Below are 17,029 nucleotides of genomic sequence, written 5' to 3' on the forward strand. Positions count from 1 at the left end.
CAGTCGCCGCGGCCGGCCGCCGCCGAGGTGGCGCGTCTGATGGCCCGGCTCGGCCGGCCGCCGCCGACCGCCGCCTGGCCCTGCGCGCTCAGCGCCTTCCGCTCGCTGCTCGTGGTCGCCCTCCTGACGGCGGCCTGCGCGCTGGTCGTGACGGCCCTGTACCTGCTCATCTGCCGAGTCTCCGGGCACGGCCGGCCGCTGCGGGGGCCCCCCGTGGAGCTGCTGGCCGTCAGTGAGCAGCTGCCGACTCGAGCTCGGCCTCAGCACCTGCAGCCGCTGCTGGAGGAGGGCGTCAGCGACCCGCCGCGCGCCGACTGGTCGAGGAACCTGCGCGGCGGAGCGCGGTACGGCAGCGTCGGCACGACCGCCAGCGCCGTATGACCCGGTACGGCAGTGGCAGTACGACCGTCAGCGCCGTATGACCCAGTACGGCAGTCTCAACACAACCGTCAATAGTGCCGTAAACCGGTACGACAGCATTAGCATGACCGTCAGTACGATCGTCAGTGCCGTAGGACCGCCGACGGCCGCGGTACGGTGCAGCGTCAGTACGACCGTCAGCGCCGTAGTACCCAGTACGGCAACGTCAGGGTGAACTGTGAACGTTAATACGACCGTCATCAGCGCTGTCAGCGCCGTAAAATCCGTCGAGTGTGCGCAGTACGGCAGCTTCAGTACAACCATCATCACCGCGTATGAAGAGCACACAGAGTGCGTTGACTGTGAGCGATAAATTCGACAGCACAGTGCCATATAATCCATCGGTTTTATATTACATCTTTCTATCCACTCGGTGTAACCGGGACTAGTCCCATGATTTCATCTGGGTTAGATCGACGTAGCCATCTTGTCGGCGAGCTCGCCGTTGGCTGAGCGCGTCTCCACCTTGACCGAGCTGTCGGTGACGTCCTGTAGAATGTGACGGATGATGGACCTTTTATCTCGCAGCCACTGGGACAATTCACTTACCCATTGCACCGAATGCGCTTGTCATATTATGCCTACTTTGCCGATTCTGTTGTTTTAATAAACTCCATTCCTAGAAATAATAGTGTTTTGAGTGCGCAGATAAACAAGGAGACATTAGCCGTTTTCACGACGCTTATCTAGCAAAAACACTTCGGGTGATAACAGGATTTTGGAGAAAAGTTGCAAAATTCAAGTCTCTGATTTCAGCTCCGTGTGAGGAAACGTTTACTTCGCCTACCAAATATCAAATTTCATCCGACTTTTACTGTCCATAAGGCTCGTTTAGTACCGTGAGCACAAATGGTCGCTTCGGAGGCCATGGGGGCTAGGTCTCACGTCTAACCACTTGAAGACTCCACTTGCAAGTAATGCCCATGACACAGTGGTTGGGGTCAAGGGCGAACACCCCCTCCCCTCCTGAGGCTACGCATGAAGCGGACGTCAGTCGCCGTTAGTGCGTCATGTCGCACCGTGCGGCGCGGCGCGCTCCGTCACCCCGATTAGATTGGCTCCCAGCAGATACCGGCCCCTATCAGCGCTCGCCCGGGCACCGCGCTGACATAGTGCGCCCAGCAGTGGAGCGGCTGAGGTGTGGGACATACCTGTGGTGCTCGTACTGCAGCCATGGCTACCCTAGAACAGTTGCAGCGGACCCGACTGATTCTTATGGTACTTCTGATCATCAACTCGATCGCGTTGGTGCCGATCGCACTGTATTTGGATCTTTACTGGATCACCATCAACTTCGTGGTGTACCTGGCGCTGGTGATCGCTCTGTTCACTACCACGGCCAAGATGCGGCGCATTCTGATCCAGCAGACTGGCATCATCGGCGTGGTGCCGGCAGTGGTCGTGATGCCGCCGAACCGCGGCGCTCCGGCCGGTCCGCCGCCGCCCGGCTTTGTGCAGCAGGGCACCGCCGGCTACCCTCCGGCCTACGGGGCGCCGAGCGCGCCGGCGGGCAGCGACGCCCCGCCGCCCTACAGCCAGCAGGGACTCTGGAGCACAGAGCAGGCGAGCACCGGCTACGGCCAGCCGTCATCCTACGGCCAGACGGCGTTCGCGCAGCCCTCGCCGGCCGGCAGTCAGCCGCTCGCAGCGTTCAACCAGCCCGGCCAGAACAGCTACTGGAACGCCTCGCAGACCAGCTAGGTGAAGGCCGGCCGGCGCTCTCATCGGCTTACTGACGTACACTAGTGAGAAATATGACAATGTGGTGACTTCTCGGAGGCTTTGAAGCACGGTTGCGCTACACTTTACGATTATTGTTCATATACATAGGTAGTTATCGTGGAGGTATCGCCGAGAAGTGCACGTGTTAAGCGTTGATGCCAGTGTTAAAGGAGTGTGCGTTAATAAGTGCTAAGGTGTGTTAAGTGTATTAGTGCCGATACATAGATGTCTACAAATGGTCTTTGAATTTTGAGTGAAGTGTTGCGAACGTTTTACCAAAGTTTGCTTTATGTAATAGCGCTGTAATTACTCGTATGAACGTCTAAGCTTATTTTGATTACCATTTCGTATCAGTATCCGTAGCAGTAAATCAAGAAATAACATTTTTTATTGGACCAGCGTCAATACAACGTTTTCGAGGCACTGGTCAGTTATAACCGGTATGTAAAACGCCTTTTAAACGACGAACGAGCGAGCGCAATATGCGACCCCGTTATCAACGCATCAACGAGCCCGTCGTTATCAACGGACATACCGACATACAAACCCTCTTTTAGCGTAAATGGTCTAGCCTTTCTTGAAACGAAGCAAGCTCTGCACGTGCACACGCGCAAAAAGCGACCAAAGCTTTAAGCGGATCATCTTTGTAACTGGTCCCCAGCTTTTCTTTTCGTAAGACGATGTCTATTTCGTTCAATCGACAATATAACAGACAAAAGAAAAAGTAGTGTCGACTTTTTATTTTAGCCGAGTACAACTTATATCAAGAGCGAGAACAAAAAAGCTGCACACATTTAGAATGGTCACAAGCGTACGTAAATGTTATACATGCAGTCCGGGTCCGGCCCGGCCCGTTACGGCTCACACGGTGCGGTTCGGTCAACTGCCCGGAGCAAGCCGACTGTACTATTCACACGATCCGTCCCGTGATGTGGTCCGGATCACTCAGTCTGGTCCGGTGTGATCCAGGTCAAGGTATGTTAAGGGTCCCGGTCACCCGATCCGGCCGGTCAGGACCGCTCAGTGTGGTCCGGTGTGGCCCAGCTCAGGGTACAGGGCCCCCGTCACCCCGTCTGCTCCCTGCGCGGCAGACAGGCTGCCGATGATGCTATCCAGTGTGACGGAGCGGGCCGCGCTGGTGACGGGAGCTCGACAGAGCGGACACCGGCGCGTGGAGCGCACACAGTCGGCGCAGAACGTGTGGCCGCAGCCGAGGGTGGTGGCGCGCCGAAACAGCTCCAGGCAGACGGCGCACTCCAACTCCTGGGAGAGCGGGTCCGCCGACTCCGTCAGCGGGCCCGTCTGCCCGCTCCGCCGGCCCGCGGCGCACTGTGAACCGGCGCCGGTCAGACTGCAAGCCAAACACGTACAAAAAAAGATACACGTCACAATTGAGCAGTAACTACTCAACCATAGGTCAACCAAACCGTTAACTTAACGCTTAACTAATTTTTCTAATTGAATAGACGTTATTCAAACACTTGCAGGTAGAGTGCACAACAAAAGTCATTGGACCGCCTGCAGGCTTCAGGTATAGAGTGAACACATGCCGTACCTACCTGGTCTGACTGGTGCCTCTGTGCGGTGCATCTGTCCTCCAGCAGTCGGAGTAGGGCCGTATCCCCCTCCTCGGCCAGGTGAAACTGCCGCAACACTGCCACATTGTGCTCACTGCGCAGCGTGTGACTGAACTTACAGGACGAGCGGAAACACTCCCCGGCCACCCAGTCTCTGTGGACAGGTCACAGGTCACAGGTCACAGGTCACAGGTCGCAGGTCACAGGTCACAGGTCACAGGTCACAGGCCACAGGTCACAGGTCACAGGTCACACTCGGTACAGGTCACAGGTCACAGGTCACAGGCCACAGGTCACAGGTCACAGGTCACAGGTCACAGGTCACCGGTCACACCCGGTGCAGGTCACAGGACAGGGGCAGTGCAGTATACGGGTACAATCTGAACGGGCCATCCTCGGCACGGGCCATCCTCGAATCTCGATACATCGAAAATACATCGATGCATCGATAAGTCTGAACAAAAAAAAAAAAACACCGACTTCTCCTAAGCCTTTTTTCTAAATTTAAATGGAGGAAATTCAGTTGGTCGGTATAATTGAAATGTCTACTTTAGCTTCAAATTCTGATTAGCGTAACACTCCATATTTGTTTCTTATCATCATATCATTTCTTATTTGTTTCTGTTTGTTTCTATCATTATCATTATTGGCATTTTTTTTTTGTCACGGAGCGGCTCACCGGCAGAGGTGCAGTCGGCGGCACGCGCCGTCACAGGCCGGCCGCGGGCAGATCCGCAGGTTGTTACGGTACAGCCAGTCGGGGAGTCGGCCGCTCTGCTGGTAGTAGCTGAACAGGAGCGCTACTCGCTCTGCCTCGCTGTCTGCGTCGGACGCGACCCTGTCCCACACACGCTGAACGAACGGTAACGGTGAGCGGGGGAGATCTCACAGGGCCGCCAGGGGCCAACACAGCGGCCAGGCATCAACATATTGCGGTAAAGAAGCACAGTAATATGCCATATCAGTTGTGTGGCTAGTGCGTATTGCATTTGTTACTGATGTAGACACCCACCTGGTTGTGCGCGGTGGCCAGCGAGTGGCCGCGGAAGCAGCGGTCGCCGTGCGGGCACAGGTCAGCCAGGAACAGCAGGCAGATGTGCAGCCGGTGGCAGCCGGCGGTCTGGCAGCCCGGGTGGCGGTAGCACACCTCGGGCACCTGCGGGGCAGGCGGCGCCGAGGGTCTCCACAGCTGCTCCTCGGGGCACTCCTCCCCGCCCGCGCCGCGGGGCTGACTGTTCTCTCTTCCCTTCGGCTGCCGCTGCTGAGGCTCTCCCGCCGGCCGCTTGCCGTCGAGGGCGTCCAGACAGGCGTCGATGCCGGCTGCCAGCGCGAGGCCCAACGCGGCCCAGTCGACCTTCTTGTCGTCCTTCCCGGCTGACTTTGAGGCCGCGCTGTCAATAGACGCGTGTAGTTATGCATAGTCATGCCTAATGCATATATGCAGATATACGTTATAGGTATATTATTAATACATAGCCGTATACATATCCGTATAGATATACCTAAATATTATCAATATACGGCCGTATACGTAGGTATACGGTCCTCCAGGCTGACTGCCAACTTTATAATGGTTGATCTGCGCTGATGCCAACACAGCCAACTGTTTTCAACAGCCATTTGATGTAGGTATTCATAATTCATCAATACAATACATATCGTTTAGTGTGATACCGGCAACCAAACAATGCCTGTATATGTACCTGCAGGACCGTACATATGCCCGGTGCGAGCGACTTTAGCGAGTGTCATTTGAGCGAACGTCATTTGAGCGAACCATTTTCAGCGACTGGCAACTTAGCGAATATCAAATTGATCGATTATCAAATATAGCGATTATCAATTTTAGCGAAAGCTATGTTTCAGCGACATCTTTTTCGTCGACTACAGTTTGAGCGACTCTCATTTCAGCGAAACACTTCATCGTCCCGTAACGGTATATTTTTTCTCTTTTTTTCTTTTGCGAGCGTTCGTACAACGAGTGTTTCCGGAACTTTTCATGGTTATCCGGAACTGGATGGTGGATGTCACGTTCAAAGTTCAGACATTAAGCTCCAAATTTAATGCCACATTTCTAAAAATTCCAGCGGTTCGATCCCCCCCCCCCCTGCTGTTTGCCAATAATGATGACCAAACGTTTGTTCAGAGATTCATATTGCTTGTGCTGTTTTTCGCGAAATTCCCCCGCTTGAATTTGGATCAGTTCCCCATGTTGTAAAATTTGTTCTTGCCCCAAGCAACGTACGAATTTCCAGATATTTGGGTGAGGTCCCTGAAACATAGACTGGATCCCCCTGTGCCATCCCTCGAGTTTATTATTGGTCCTTGGCATTCCTTCCATCGTCCTATCTCTCACGTTCCACATTTCCAGATCAAAGTTGCAAAATGAGGCCAGATATTTTTGTGGTTTCCAAGCTTAAAAGAAATTTTTTAATTTGAAGCATAACACATACCAAGCGGGTATTCCAAGGGCAAGAATTCCCGAAAAGTAGAAATGATTGATTTCCGTCGCGTTCGGTTTCGCTGTAACTGTGTTCGCTCAATTGGTCCCCCATTGACCTCCATATATTCGCTCAATCTGGTTTCGCTGATTCTGGTCCTCGCTTAAGTTGATAATCGCTGTGATTGAATTCGCCGACTTGACAATCGCTGAAAAAGTCAATCGCTTAAATTGCTAATCGCTGAAAAGGCTTCGCTCAAATGTCGTTCGCTGAAATGACGCTCGCTCAGGTGTCGCAGAACCAACATCCTCGATGAAGGCGACGACCGATGAAGCGCTTCGACCTCCATTTCGTCGCCCTTTCGCAGCTTTAAACGGCGCAACGACTGATATTACGTACCGGGTTGTTACTGAGCTTTGGACCCAACTGGACCCAACAGCCCCCAGATAACACAGCGCAAACGCATTGCTCGCATAGGTACACATATGACGAAATTGGGTAACGAGACAAACCCAGCTATTATCCGGCCAGAGCCCCGATAACTGCCTTACATCATACTCATTTCCATCCTAGTCTGCTGCCTTATCATGGCACGCCAGAAGGACAGGAAGAGTAAAATGAGGGCAAAGGGACGGACTCCTGGGCCGACCCTGGTCTGACCCCGCCCCGCTGCCCAGTCGCCCCCCCCCCCCCCCGTCTCCGCCATTGTCCGATCGCCCCGGCTCGTACCTGGGTGAGCAGGTTCATGATGACAAACCTTCTTTTAGCGTAAATGGTCTATCCTGTCTTGAGATGAAGCAAGCTCTGCACGTGCACACGCGCAAAAAGCGACCAAAGCTTTAAGCGGATCATCTTTGTAACTGGTCCCTAGCTTTTCTTTTCGTAAGACGATGTTCATTTCGTTCAATCGACAATATAACAGACAAAAGAAAAAGTAGTGTCGACTTTTTATTTTAGCCGAGTACAACTTATATCAAGAGCGAGAACAAAAAAGCTGCACACATTTAGAATGGTCACAAACGTAAATGTTATACATGCAGTCCGGGTCCGGCCCGGCCCGTTATACGGCTCACACGGTGTGGTTTGGTCAACTGCCCGGAGCAAGCCGACAGTACCGTTCACATATCGTCCATGATAAGGTCTGGATCACTCAGTCAGTCCGGTGTGGTCCAGGTCAGGACACAAACTCCGGAGTACTGTCTGGTCCGGTCAGGACCGCTCAGTGTGGTCCGGTGTGGCCCAGTTCAGGGTACAGGGCCCCCGTCACCCCGTCTGCTCCCTGCGCGGCAGACAGGCTGCCGATGATGCTATCCAGTGTGACGGAGCGGGCCGCGCTGGTGACGGGAGCTCGGCAGAGCGGACACCGGCGCGTGGAGCGCACACAGTCGGCGCAGAACGTGTGGCCGCAGCCGAGGGTGGTGGCGCGCCGAAACAGCTCCAGGCAGACGGCGCACTCCAACTCCTGAGAGAGCGGGTCCGCCGACTCCGTCAGCGGGCCCGTCTGCCCGCTGCGCCGGCCCGCGGCGCACTGTGAACCGGTGCCGGTCAGACTGCAAGCCAAACACGTACAAAAAAAGATACACGTCACAATTGAGCAGTAACTACTCAACCATAGGTCAACCAAACCGTTAACTTAACGCTTAACTAATTTTTCTAATTGAATAGACGTTATTCAAACACTTGCAGGTAGAGTGCACAACAAAAGTCATTGGACCGCCTGCAGGCTTCAGGTATAGAGTGAACACATGCCGTACCTACCTGGTCTGACTGGTGCCTCTGTGCGGTGCATCTGTCCTCTAGCAGTCGGAGTAGGGCCGTATCCCCCTCCTCGGCCAGGTGGAACCGCCGCAGCACTGCCGCATTGTGCTCACTGCGCAGCGTGTGACTGAACTTACAGGACGAGCGGAAACACTCCCCGGCCACCCAGTCTCTGTGGACAGGTCACAGGTCACAGGTCACAGGTCACAGGTCACCGGTCACAGGTCACCGGTCACAGGTCACAGGTCACAGGTCACAGGTCACAGGTTACGGTCAGCGCGGCACAGGCCACACTCTGGACGGGCACGGGTCATTCTCGAATCTCGATACATCGAAAATACATCGGTGCATCGATAAGTCTGAACAAAAACACATCGACTTCTCCTAAGTTTTTTTCTTCTTCTAGATTTAAATGGAGGAAATGCAGTTGGTCGGTATAATTGAAATGTCTACTTTAGCTTCAAACTCTGATTAGCGTAACACTCCATATTTGTTTCTTATTGTTATATTATTTCTTATTTGTTTCTGTTTGTTTCTATCATTATCATTATTGGCATTTTTTTTTTGTCACGGAGCGGCTCACCGGCAGAGGTGCAGTCGGCGGCACGCGCCGTCACAGGCCGGCCGCAGGCAGAGCCGCAGGTTGTTACGGTACAGCCAGTCGGGGAGTCGGCCGATCTGCTGGTAGTAGCTGAACAGGAGCGCTACTCGCTCTGCCTCGCTGTCTGCGTCGGACGCGACCCTGTCCCACACACGCTGAACGAACGGTAACGGTGAGCGGGGGAGATCTCACAGGGCCGCCAGGGGTCAACACAGCCGCCAGGCATCAACATATTGCGGTAAAGAAGCACAGTAATATGCCATATCAGTTGTGTGGCTAGTGCGTATTGCATTTGTTACTGATGTAGACACCCACCTGGTTGTGCGCGGTGGCCAGCGAGTGGCCGCGGAAGCAGCGGTCGCCGTGCGGGCACAGGTCAGCCAGGAACAGCAGGCAGATGTGCAGCCGGTGGCAGACAGGGGTCTGGCAGCCCGGATGGCGGTAGCACACCTCGGGCACCTGCGGGGCAGGCGGCGCCGAGGGTCTCCACAGCTGCTCCTCGGGGCAGTCCTCCCTGCCCGCGCCGCGGGGCTGACTGTTCTCTCTTCCCTTCGGCTGCCGCTGCTGAGGCTCTCCCGCCGGCCGCTTGCCGTCGAGGGCATCCAGACAGGCGTCGATGTCGGCTGCCAGCGCGAGACCCAACGCGGCCCAGTCCATTTTCTTGTCGTCCTTCCCAGCTGACTTTGAGGCCGCGCTGTCAATAGACGCGTGTAGTTATGCATAGTCATGCCTAATGCATATATACAGATATACGTTATAGGTATATTATTAATACATAGCCGTATACTGGCCGTATACATATCCGTATAGATATACCTACATATTATCAATATACGGCCGTATACGTAGGTAACTATACGGTCCTCCAGGCTGACTGCCAACTTTATAATAGTTGATCTGCGTTGATGCCAACACAGCCAATTGTTTTCAACAGCCATTTGATGTAGGCATTCATAATTCATCAATGCAATACCTACATATCGTTTAGTGTGATACCGGCAACCAAACAATGCCTGTATATGTACCTGCAGGACCGTACATATGCCCGTTCAATGCACAAATTGCGTTTTATTATAAAATATAAACTATTGTCGTCTAATGTGCGGAAAGGCATTCACCTATACCTATAGGTGCATTATAATAGCCAGGGCTGCGGAGTCGGAGTCGGAGTCGGAGTCGGAGTCGGAGTCGGAGTCGGAGTCGGTCGGAGTCGACAGTTGTGACCGGAGTCGGAGTCGGAGTCGGAGTCGATTTTAGAAACCCGAGCCGGAGTCGGAGTCGGAGTCACCGAAAATCTGTCGACTCCGCAGCCCTGCTAGGTCTGCGAAGTCGGAGTCGGGTTGGAGTCGGTCGGAGTCGACAATGCTGCCCGGAGTCGGAGTCGGAGTCGGAGCTGGTTTTTGGAAGCCAGAGTCGGAGTCGGAGTCGGAGTCGCCGAAAATCCATCGACTCCGCAGCCCTGCTGAATACAATACGGTATTGAATATAAACGTTTTAGCGACTTGATAATGGATGAAATACATCACAAAGCATGTGAATGCATCGCCAAAGAACATCAGCCTAACTTAGAGCTTACAAGTTACCTACAAAGGTTGAGTCAGATCATACCCGGATCGTTCCTGGCTGCTCTCCTTGGATTTTAGCAGGTCCGTCAGCTGGAACGAAAACAGTCACGTCGTCATACACACATATATCAATATCGGGATTGGCACCGGATCCATGTCGTCTAGAGCAGATTGGTCGTAAATACACAATAAAACACACCATTTTAACGCATCGCTTTGCTGAGATGATATGTAATAGTTGACTTTTTTACAAATGCAAATGTTTATAAAACAGGCAACAGCTATCGCCGACGCATCACAACGACGGAACACCTGGCAATGTCGGAACAGACGGGACAGCGGGTGGTCCATCTGCCTGTCTCACCGGCGGCGGGTAGTACTGCTGTGACGGCATCTGTCTGGAAGCCTCTGCGCCGATCACCTCCCACTCGTCCGAGCTGGAGCCATCCTCCCTCGGCTCCGTGTCACCACCGCCACCGCTGCTCTGGCGCCGGCGGTCGGAGTCGGAACGACCGCGGGGCCGGTCCGGGTCGCGCAGCCGCTTCTGACGCGCCTTCAGTGACCAGAGGCTCATCATGATCCCCTGAGCGGACGGCAGACAAACTGAGCTTGATGAGCGTCACTGGCAATCGGCGAAAACGTTCGGTGTCACAGCATACCTACTGGCCGACCAAAGTGTGACAGCATACTGACAGCCTGTTGACAATGTACTGACAGTCCGCTGACAGTATTGAGTGCGCTGTGACGGTAGCCTGATCGAACTGTAACAGTAGGTACAGCCCAACGCTAAAGTAATGAGCGGTTTTATCAATCTCAATGGATGGCTTTGACTGGCGATTTTTTTTAATGCGGAGCGATCGAAAAGAAGACGTCAATGGATAAAGTTCAAGCTGCAATGGTGACGATACATGTAAGCAACATTCACAGTTTCATTGTAGTCTGGTTAATCGCCCCTATGCTTTACCCGCGCCCCACTGGGGTCTGTGTATAACACGCCCTACTGGGGGGGGGGGGGGGCTATTCATAGCCCCCCCTCCTAACTCCGAAACTACTGGGCCGATCGTCAAAATTCAAACGGCGTCTGATAGCCCCGGAAACAGGCGCGTAACCACCACTGGGGACACTGGGGACCGGTCCCCAGTTACTTTTCGGTTACTGGGGACCGTCCCCGGTAAAACCGACGACCTCCTCAATGTGTTTAAATAGCCAAATATTGTCTCTAAATTGAAGTGGAGAGTAATATGTAGTCAACGGAAGACAACTGTGGATGTCTTGTTGAGCCCGCGACCGGGTGGGCCCCTCAGCCAACTTCGCCATGGTGGGGGGGGGGGGGGCTTTTTGGTCACACCAGATTATCTCGGAAAGTAAGCAAGCTAGAAAGACGCGGTAAAAAGCAACAGATAGCTCGCTAGAGGATGTTTCGGAATTATTTAGGCCATTATCAGGTCATCGTTCAGGTCACTGGAGGTCACCAAAGGTAAAATGTTCACGAATTTTTGTTCCCGATTTTGACAACTTTTCACAAGTCGGCGCATAAGTCGGGGACTAATAGAGCTGCAGTGCTGCGGAAAGCGCATTTGATAGCTCTTTCAAAGGCTTGTCTGAGCAGTGATCTCAGATTTGACCTAAGGTTAACGTTTTAGCCTCCAGAGGCAAAACTATCAAAAGTTGGCGTTTTTTGCGGAAAAGTATCATAACTTTTGACTCCAAGCTTGTATGATGCTGATTTTACCGGCATCGCGTTTGTCTCGTAAAGAAGCGTCGAATGAACTATAAGTTGACTGAAAAGGTCAACTTGAAAATTTGACCTTAGGTCAAAGTCACGGAGAGGGTCGTATTGCATGTCATTCGATTGGTCTCGTTAAGCTGAACACATTCATGGTGTTGTCAGCGCTCTAGCATGTTCCTATCTAAAGTTATGAATCTGTTGGAGATTTACATGACCTGAGATGACCTCAGGGACATAGAAGGGGTCACAGATGCAATTTTCAGGTTCAGTGTGTCATGTTTACCTGTGTCACGGTGTTTGTGTTTTTGGCCAAAAGAAGAGCATTTTCTTCCATTTTCTCATAATGGGGAGGTCGCAAAATTGACCTGACATTAGGTCACCGACGTGAAAACTTTGATATTCGAATTGTTTACACTGATTACCTCATGCAAAAGCCCGAGTTTCAAACTTCTGGGATGTAAACTGTAGGAATGACAGAGTCACAAAGTTTTTTTAGAGACATGGTTACTTTACTTGACCTGGTGACCTGACCTTTTGTGACCTGGGGTCAAACTTTTCGCACACGATGCGAAATTGAGATATTATAAGCTATACCAAGTTTTGCGGCGGTGCGCGCCGCGGTTTTCCTCACACGCGCAAAAAAAAAACTGGCAGGTGTGGCCAAAAATGCCCCCCTCCCCCACCCACTCGGGCGAAGGCTGATCCTGTAATATAATATTTGGTCTTCGCGGCCCTCCATGTGGTCCCCAGTAACTTTAGACTCGTGGTTACGCGCCTGCCCGGAAAAACTGTCGAGCGAAACCTAATTTCATTGACCTCGAGGTCACCGATGACGTCACAGGTCAGGTCAACGTAAAAATTATTAGCACTTTGGCTTGTTCACATTTTGGGCTCTGGCCGCCGTCTTACAAGTCAGATCAGGCTCATTTTTGGCTTCCACACTCGTGAACAGATGCTCTAGATACCTTGAGGGTACCAAACTTGTACTTTGCTTTTCAGGTCAGGGTCAGGTCATCACAGGTCACGAAAATATTACCTATATCATGCGTCGGTCACGTGACACATGTTTTATGGTCCATTTAGGCCATAGATTTCGAATTTGATGTCGTCTATGTCATTCGAGGTCATTTTGAGTCGAATTTAGCTTAGGTCAGGTCACTTTCAGGTCAAAAAAGGTCAAATTTTGAAGTTGAAATTTTTCAACAAAAAAGGTGTCTATTGGATGCAGTTTGAGCTCAGGAACACGATGGTGCCATTGATATTGGTGTACGATGCCAAATGCGTACTGAAAAATTGATTTGAAAAATTAATAATTGTGAATTTTTTGCAATAATGTGTATAACTTGGCCATTTTTGAAGATATTTAGCTAAAACTTGCTAGAGTTAGTCATAATCATGCGTTCTGTCACATATATTCCGGTTTTTTCGAAAAGTCAAAAACTTTTTGAAAAAATATAAAAATATAAATTTTGAATATTATTATATAAAATTTTCGAAATTTTCAAAATTTTGAAAATCCGAGATAGCAGTTTGATAGCGCGGTCAATTCTGAGTTCTTTCATGCAAAGAAATTGGATCTAGCTTAAAAACTGAGCTCTTGGGAGCGATTGCCGTGGTTCAATGTTTTGCGTCGAAATCGGACGAACATGACGTCACTCTGACGTCATTTCCGGCCGACCTATGGTAGCTACGAAGTTCAAATTTTGACACAAGGTGTCAAATTGATGCAGCCGAAGGTACTGAAAGTTTAGCGTCGATCCGTCAAGAGGTTTGGAAGTTATTGCAGAAAAACGGGAGGGGGGGCTATAAATAGCCCCCCCCCCAGTGGGGCGCGGGTTTGGATTTTAGCAGGTCCGTCAGCTGGAACGAAAACAGTCACGTCGTCAGACACACATATATCAATATCGGGATTGGCACCGGATCCATGTCGTCTAGAGCAGATTGGTCGTAAATACACAATAAAACACACCATTTTAACGCATCGCTTTGCTGAGATGATTTGTAATAGTTGATTTTTTTACAAATGCAAATGTTTATAAAACAGGCAACAGCTATCGCCGACGCATCACAACGACGGAACACCTGGCAATGTCGGAACAGACGGGACAGCGGGTGGTCCATCTGCCTGTCTCACCGGCGGCGGGTAGTACTGCTGTGACGGCATCTGTCTGGGAGCCTCTTCGCCGATCACCTCCCACTCGTCGGAGCTGGAGTCATCCTCCCCCGGCTCTGTCCCACCACCTCCACCGCTGCTCTGGCACCGGTCGGAGTCGGACCGACCGCGGGGCCGGTCCGGGTCGCGCAGCCGCTTCTGACGCTCCTTCAGTGACCAGAGGCTCATCATGGTCCCCTGAGCGGACGGCAGACAAACTGAGCTATGAGCGTCACTAGCAATCGGCGAAAACGTTCGGTAACAGACATCCTGTCACAGCATACCTACTGACCGATCATAGTGTGACAGTATAATGACGGTCTGTTGAAAATGTACTGACAGTCCGCTGACAGTACACTGAGTGCGCTGTGACAATAGGCTGATCGTATATACTGTAACAGTACATTGACCGTATTGTGTCATTATTCTGACCGTCTTATGACAGTATATTGATCGTACTGTGACAGTTGACCGTAACGTGACATTATGCTAATCGTCTCATGACAGTATATTGATCGTACTGTGACAGTACACTGATCGTATGGTATTGTCACATTATGCTGACCGTCTTATGACAGTTTATTGATCGTCCTGTATACTGACCGTATTGTGACAGCATACTGACCGTATTATGACAGTACACTGATCCTTCCGTAAAGGTGCACTAGCCGTACTATGAGAGTTTCCTGAGTTCTGATTCTGACCGTACTGTCTATGACAGTATCCAACCGTAGGACAGCGCCACTGACCGTACGACAGCATACCGAATGTCTTTTGACAATACACTGGCTGCCCCACGCAGTTCGCTGACCGTTACCCGTCTACTATGGACGTCAAACCCCTTGAGACCCCACTTTTTTGCGATAATTTTTAAATGCGTCAACTCTCGTTGACAATATTCTGGCAATGTGTGTTTCAGAACCTGCCGAAACTTTTATTACTAAGGTATTTTGACGCCAAACGATTATGAAAGGTACTTCTCATTCACTCGTAATGTTAAATTTCACGGAACGAATCTGCTGTTTGGGTAGAGGCTACGCGCTCATGGGGCGGAGCCACGTAATGACGTCAGCGCTAAGCTCCGCCCTACCCCTCCGGCGCTCCTTGCCCGGCGACCGGTCACTCGCGTCTCTCGCTCCATTCAGGCTTGATGGTGGGCGGTAGCTGGTAGCGGTAGCGGGCGCTGGTAGATGGCATTTAGAGCAGATGGCGCTGGTGGCGGGGCTCGAGTGTGGCCGAGCCCAAGCCTCTGCCCAGGCCTGGATTGACCTTAACCCTCGCCCTGGCAGGGGGGGGGTCGATGCGACCCCCCCCCCTAAGGTTTTTCGAAGATAGCGTAAAAACGGCGGCGCGCAGCGCCGCCAAATTTGGCACAGCCTATGGGGCAACCTTTTTACATATGACCTGAAAATTTTAGGTCTGGGTGACCTTGGGTCAGGTCACCAGGTCAGAAAAACCGGTACAAGGTCATGGTCAATTTTTAATTTTCTTTTTGCACCTGTCCAACTCACAGTTTTCGACTGATTTCCTTCAAACTTTCAGGATGTGCTAAGTTCACCAAGTTGCATAACATATAGTCCGGTTTTTTTAGGTCACTGACCTGAGGTCAGTTACAGGTCATTACGTCGTAATGTTAAGCCTATGGGAAAATACTAAATTCGGAAAATACTGGAGATATTCGCTTCGTTTGATCTTTTTTGTGCTTTGAAACCACGGTACTTAACAGCAGGTCACTTGGTGCTCCTTTGTTTGGTGTACTTATCCATGGGTCAGGTCAAATGAGGTCAACTGAGGTCAAATGACGTTTTTGCCAATAACTTGGCACATAATGACGCTAGAGCTTAAAAAATGGTATCATTGTGTTCCTGGTGATCAGCCGAATCAAATGATATGCGATATGATGCAATTTGGTTAACTTAAACTTAACTTATTAAGTTAAGTTTACTTAAAATTTAAGAAAAACTTTAAGTACACTTAAGCAAGCTAAAAAGTATATCATTCGACGCGCCTTGACGTGCTGAGTTCACTGGTGCTTTTCTTTTTGCTCTATCTTACTTAGATCAAAAGTTATAAGCGAAAAACTTTTGACCTGTTTTTAGCGAAATTTTTACATTTATACCCCCCAAAACCCCCCTAAATATTGACCTAGAGCAACCAAATTTGCACAGGGGCGAGAACTCCGGGGGGCCCACCTACCTACCAAATTTGGTGTTTCTAGGTGCCATAGGAGCCAATCGCGAGGGGGGGGGGGGTCGCATCGACCCCCCCCCCCCTGCCAGGCCGTGTTATGAAAAATGCCCTGCCAGGGCGAGGGTTAACATTACGAGTGAATGAGAAGTACCTTCCATAATCGTTTGGCGTCAAAATACCTTAGTAATAAAAGTTTCGGCAGGTTCTGAAACATGCATTGCCAGAATATTGTCAACGAAAGTTGACGCATTTAAAAATTATCGCAAAAAAGTGGGGTCTCAAGGGGTTTGACGTTCATTAGTAGTGGCAGCGAATTAACCCCTCTGTGGAAACGCTCACCTGTAGACGAGCTAGACCGAGCTGCCCCCCGTCTGTCTGTCCCGTGGGCCGGCACTCTGCAACTATCCACCGCTCGCAGCGGCTCTCGGCCAGGCAGGCAGGTGGCCTATCGGCCTATCAGCACCTCTGTGTTCAGGCGCGATAGGGCCACGGTCACGACCTCGTCAGGTGACGTCAGCCGCAGCGCAGGTCTGCCGGGGGCAGATGGGTAACCCCAAACGCTTACACATAAAATCCCCATAGACATACGCGGATTTGGCAGATGGGTTGACTTAGCTGCAACGGACACTTGATCATTTCAGGCCTAGCGAAGTTAGAAACGGCCGAATAGGCAAGCCGCTGCTAACTTCAATAGCGAGTAGCGAGTAGCGACAGACCCGAGCTGAATGCTACACGGCGAGTTGGAATTTATTAGAAGCGATGACCGATGAGTCATTCCGTTCAGGTGCGATTCGTGCAGACCTTTGGCCTGGGGCCCAGCTATTCTGCCAAGTAGTGCTCTCTTTCAAGTGCCTTGAACCTTATCTTGAAAGAC

General features: G+C 51.4%; 1 protein-coding gene across 1 annotated transcript; it reads right to left on the reverse strand.

Moving 5' to 3' along the window:
• Positions 1-7,095: 7,095 nt before the first annotated feature.
• On the reverse strand, positions 7,096-16,628 carry LOC122384155. Its single transcript, XM_043371219.1, has 8 exons — positions 16,495-16,628; positions 13,948-14,163; positions 10,449-10,667; positions 10,128-10,174; positions 8,835-9,213; positions 8,502-8,674; positions 7,919-8,090; positions 7,096-7,688 (listed from the first exon to the last, which is right to left on the reverse strand). Exons 2-8 carry the CDS (start codon positions 14,155-14,157, stop codon positions 7,380-7,382), a joined length of 1,509 nt encoding a protein of 502 aa, XP_043227154.1. The 5' UTR covers positions 14,158-14,163; positions 16,495-16,628; the 3' UTR covers positions 7,096-7,379.
• Positions 16,629-17,029: the final 401 nt, after the last annotated feature.

This window comes from Amphibalanus amphitrite, unplaced genomic scaffold, assembly GCF_019059575.1.
Source record: "Amphibalanus amphitrite isolate SeventyFive unplaced genomic scaffold, NRLGWU_Aamphi_draft 000014F_arrow, whole genome shotgun sequence".
Classification (NCBI taxonomy): Eukaryota; Metazoa; Arthropoda; class Thecostraca; order Balanomorpha; family Balanidae; genus Amphibalanus; species Amphibalanus amphitrite.

What these genes read in the sequence shown, in the direction of transcription:
- LOC122384155 (XM_043371219.1), bottom strand. Translation starts at nt 14,157, where the DNA reads ATGATGAGCCTCTGGTCACTGAAGGAGCGTCAGAAGCGGCTGCGCGAC. An exon ending in AGCAGCCAGGAACGATCCGG is followed by an intron (nt 9,214 to 10,127) that starts GTATGATCTGAC and finishes GTCTATTGACAG; the next exon opens with CGCGGCCTCAAAGTCAGCTG. An exon ending in AGAGGCACCAGTCAGACCAG is followed by an intron (nt 7,689 to 7,918) that starts GTAGGTACGGCA and finishes ACCGGTTCACAG; the next exon opens with TGCGCCGCGGGCCGGCGCAG.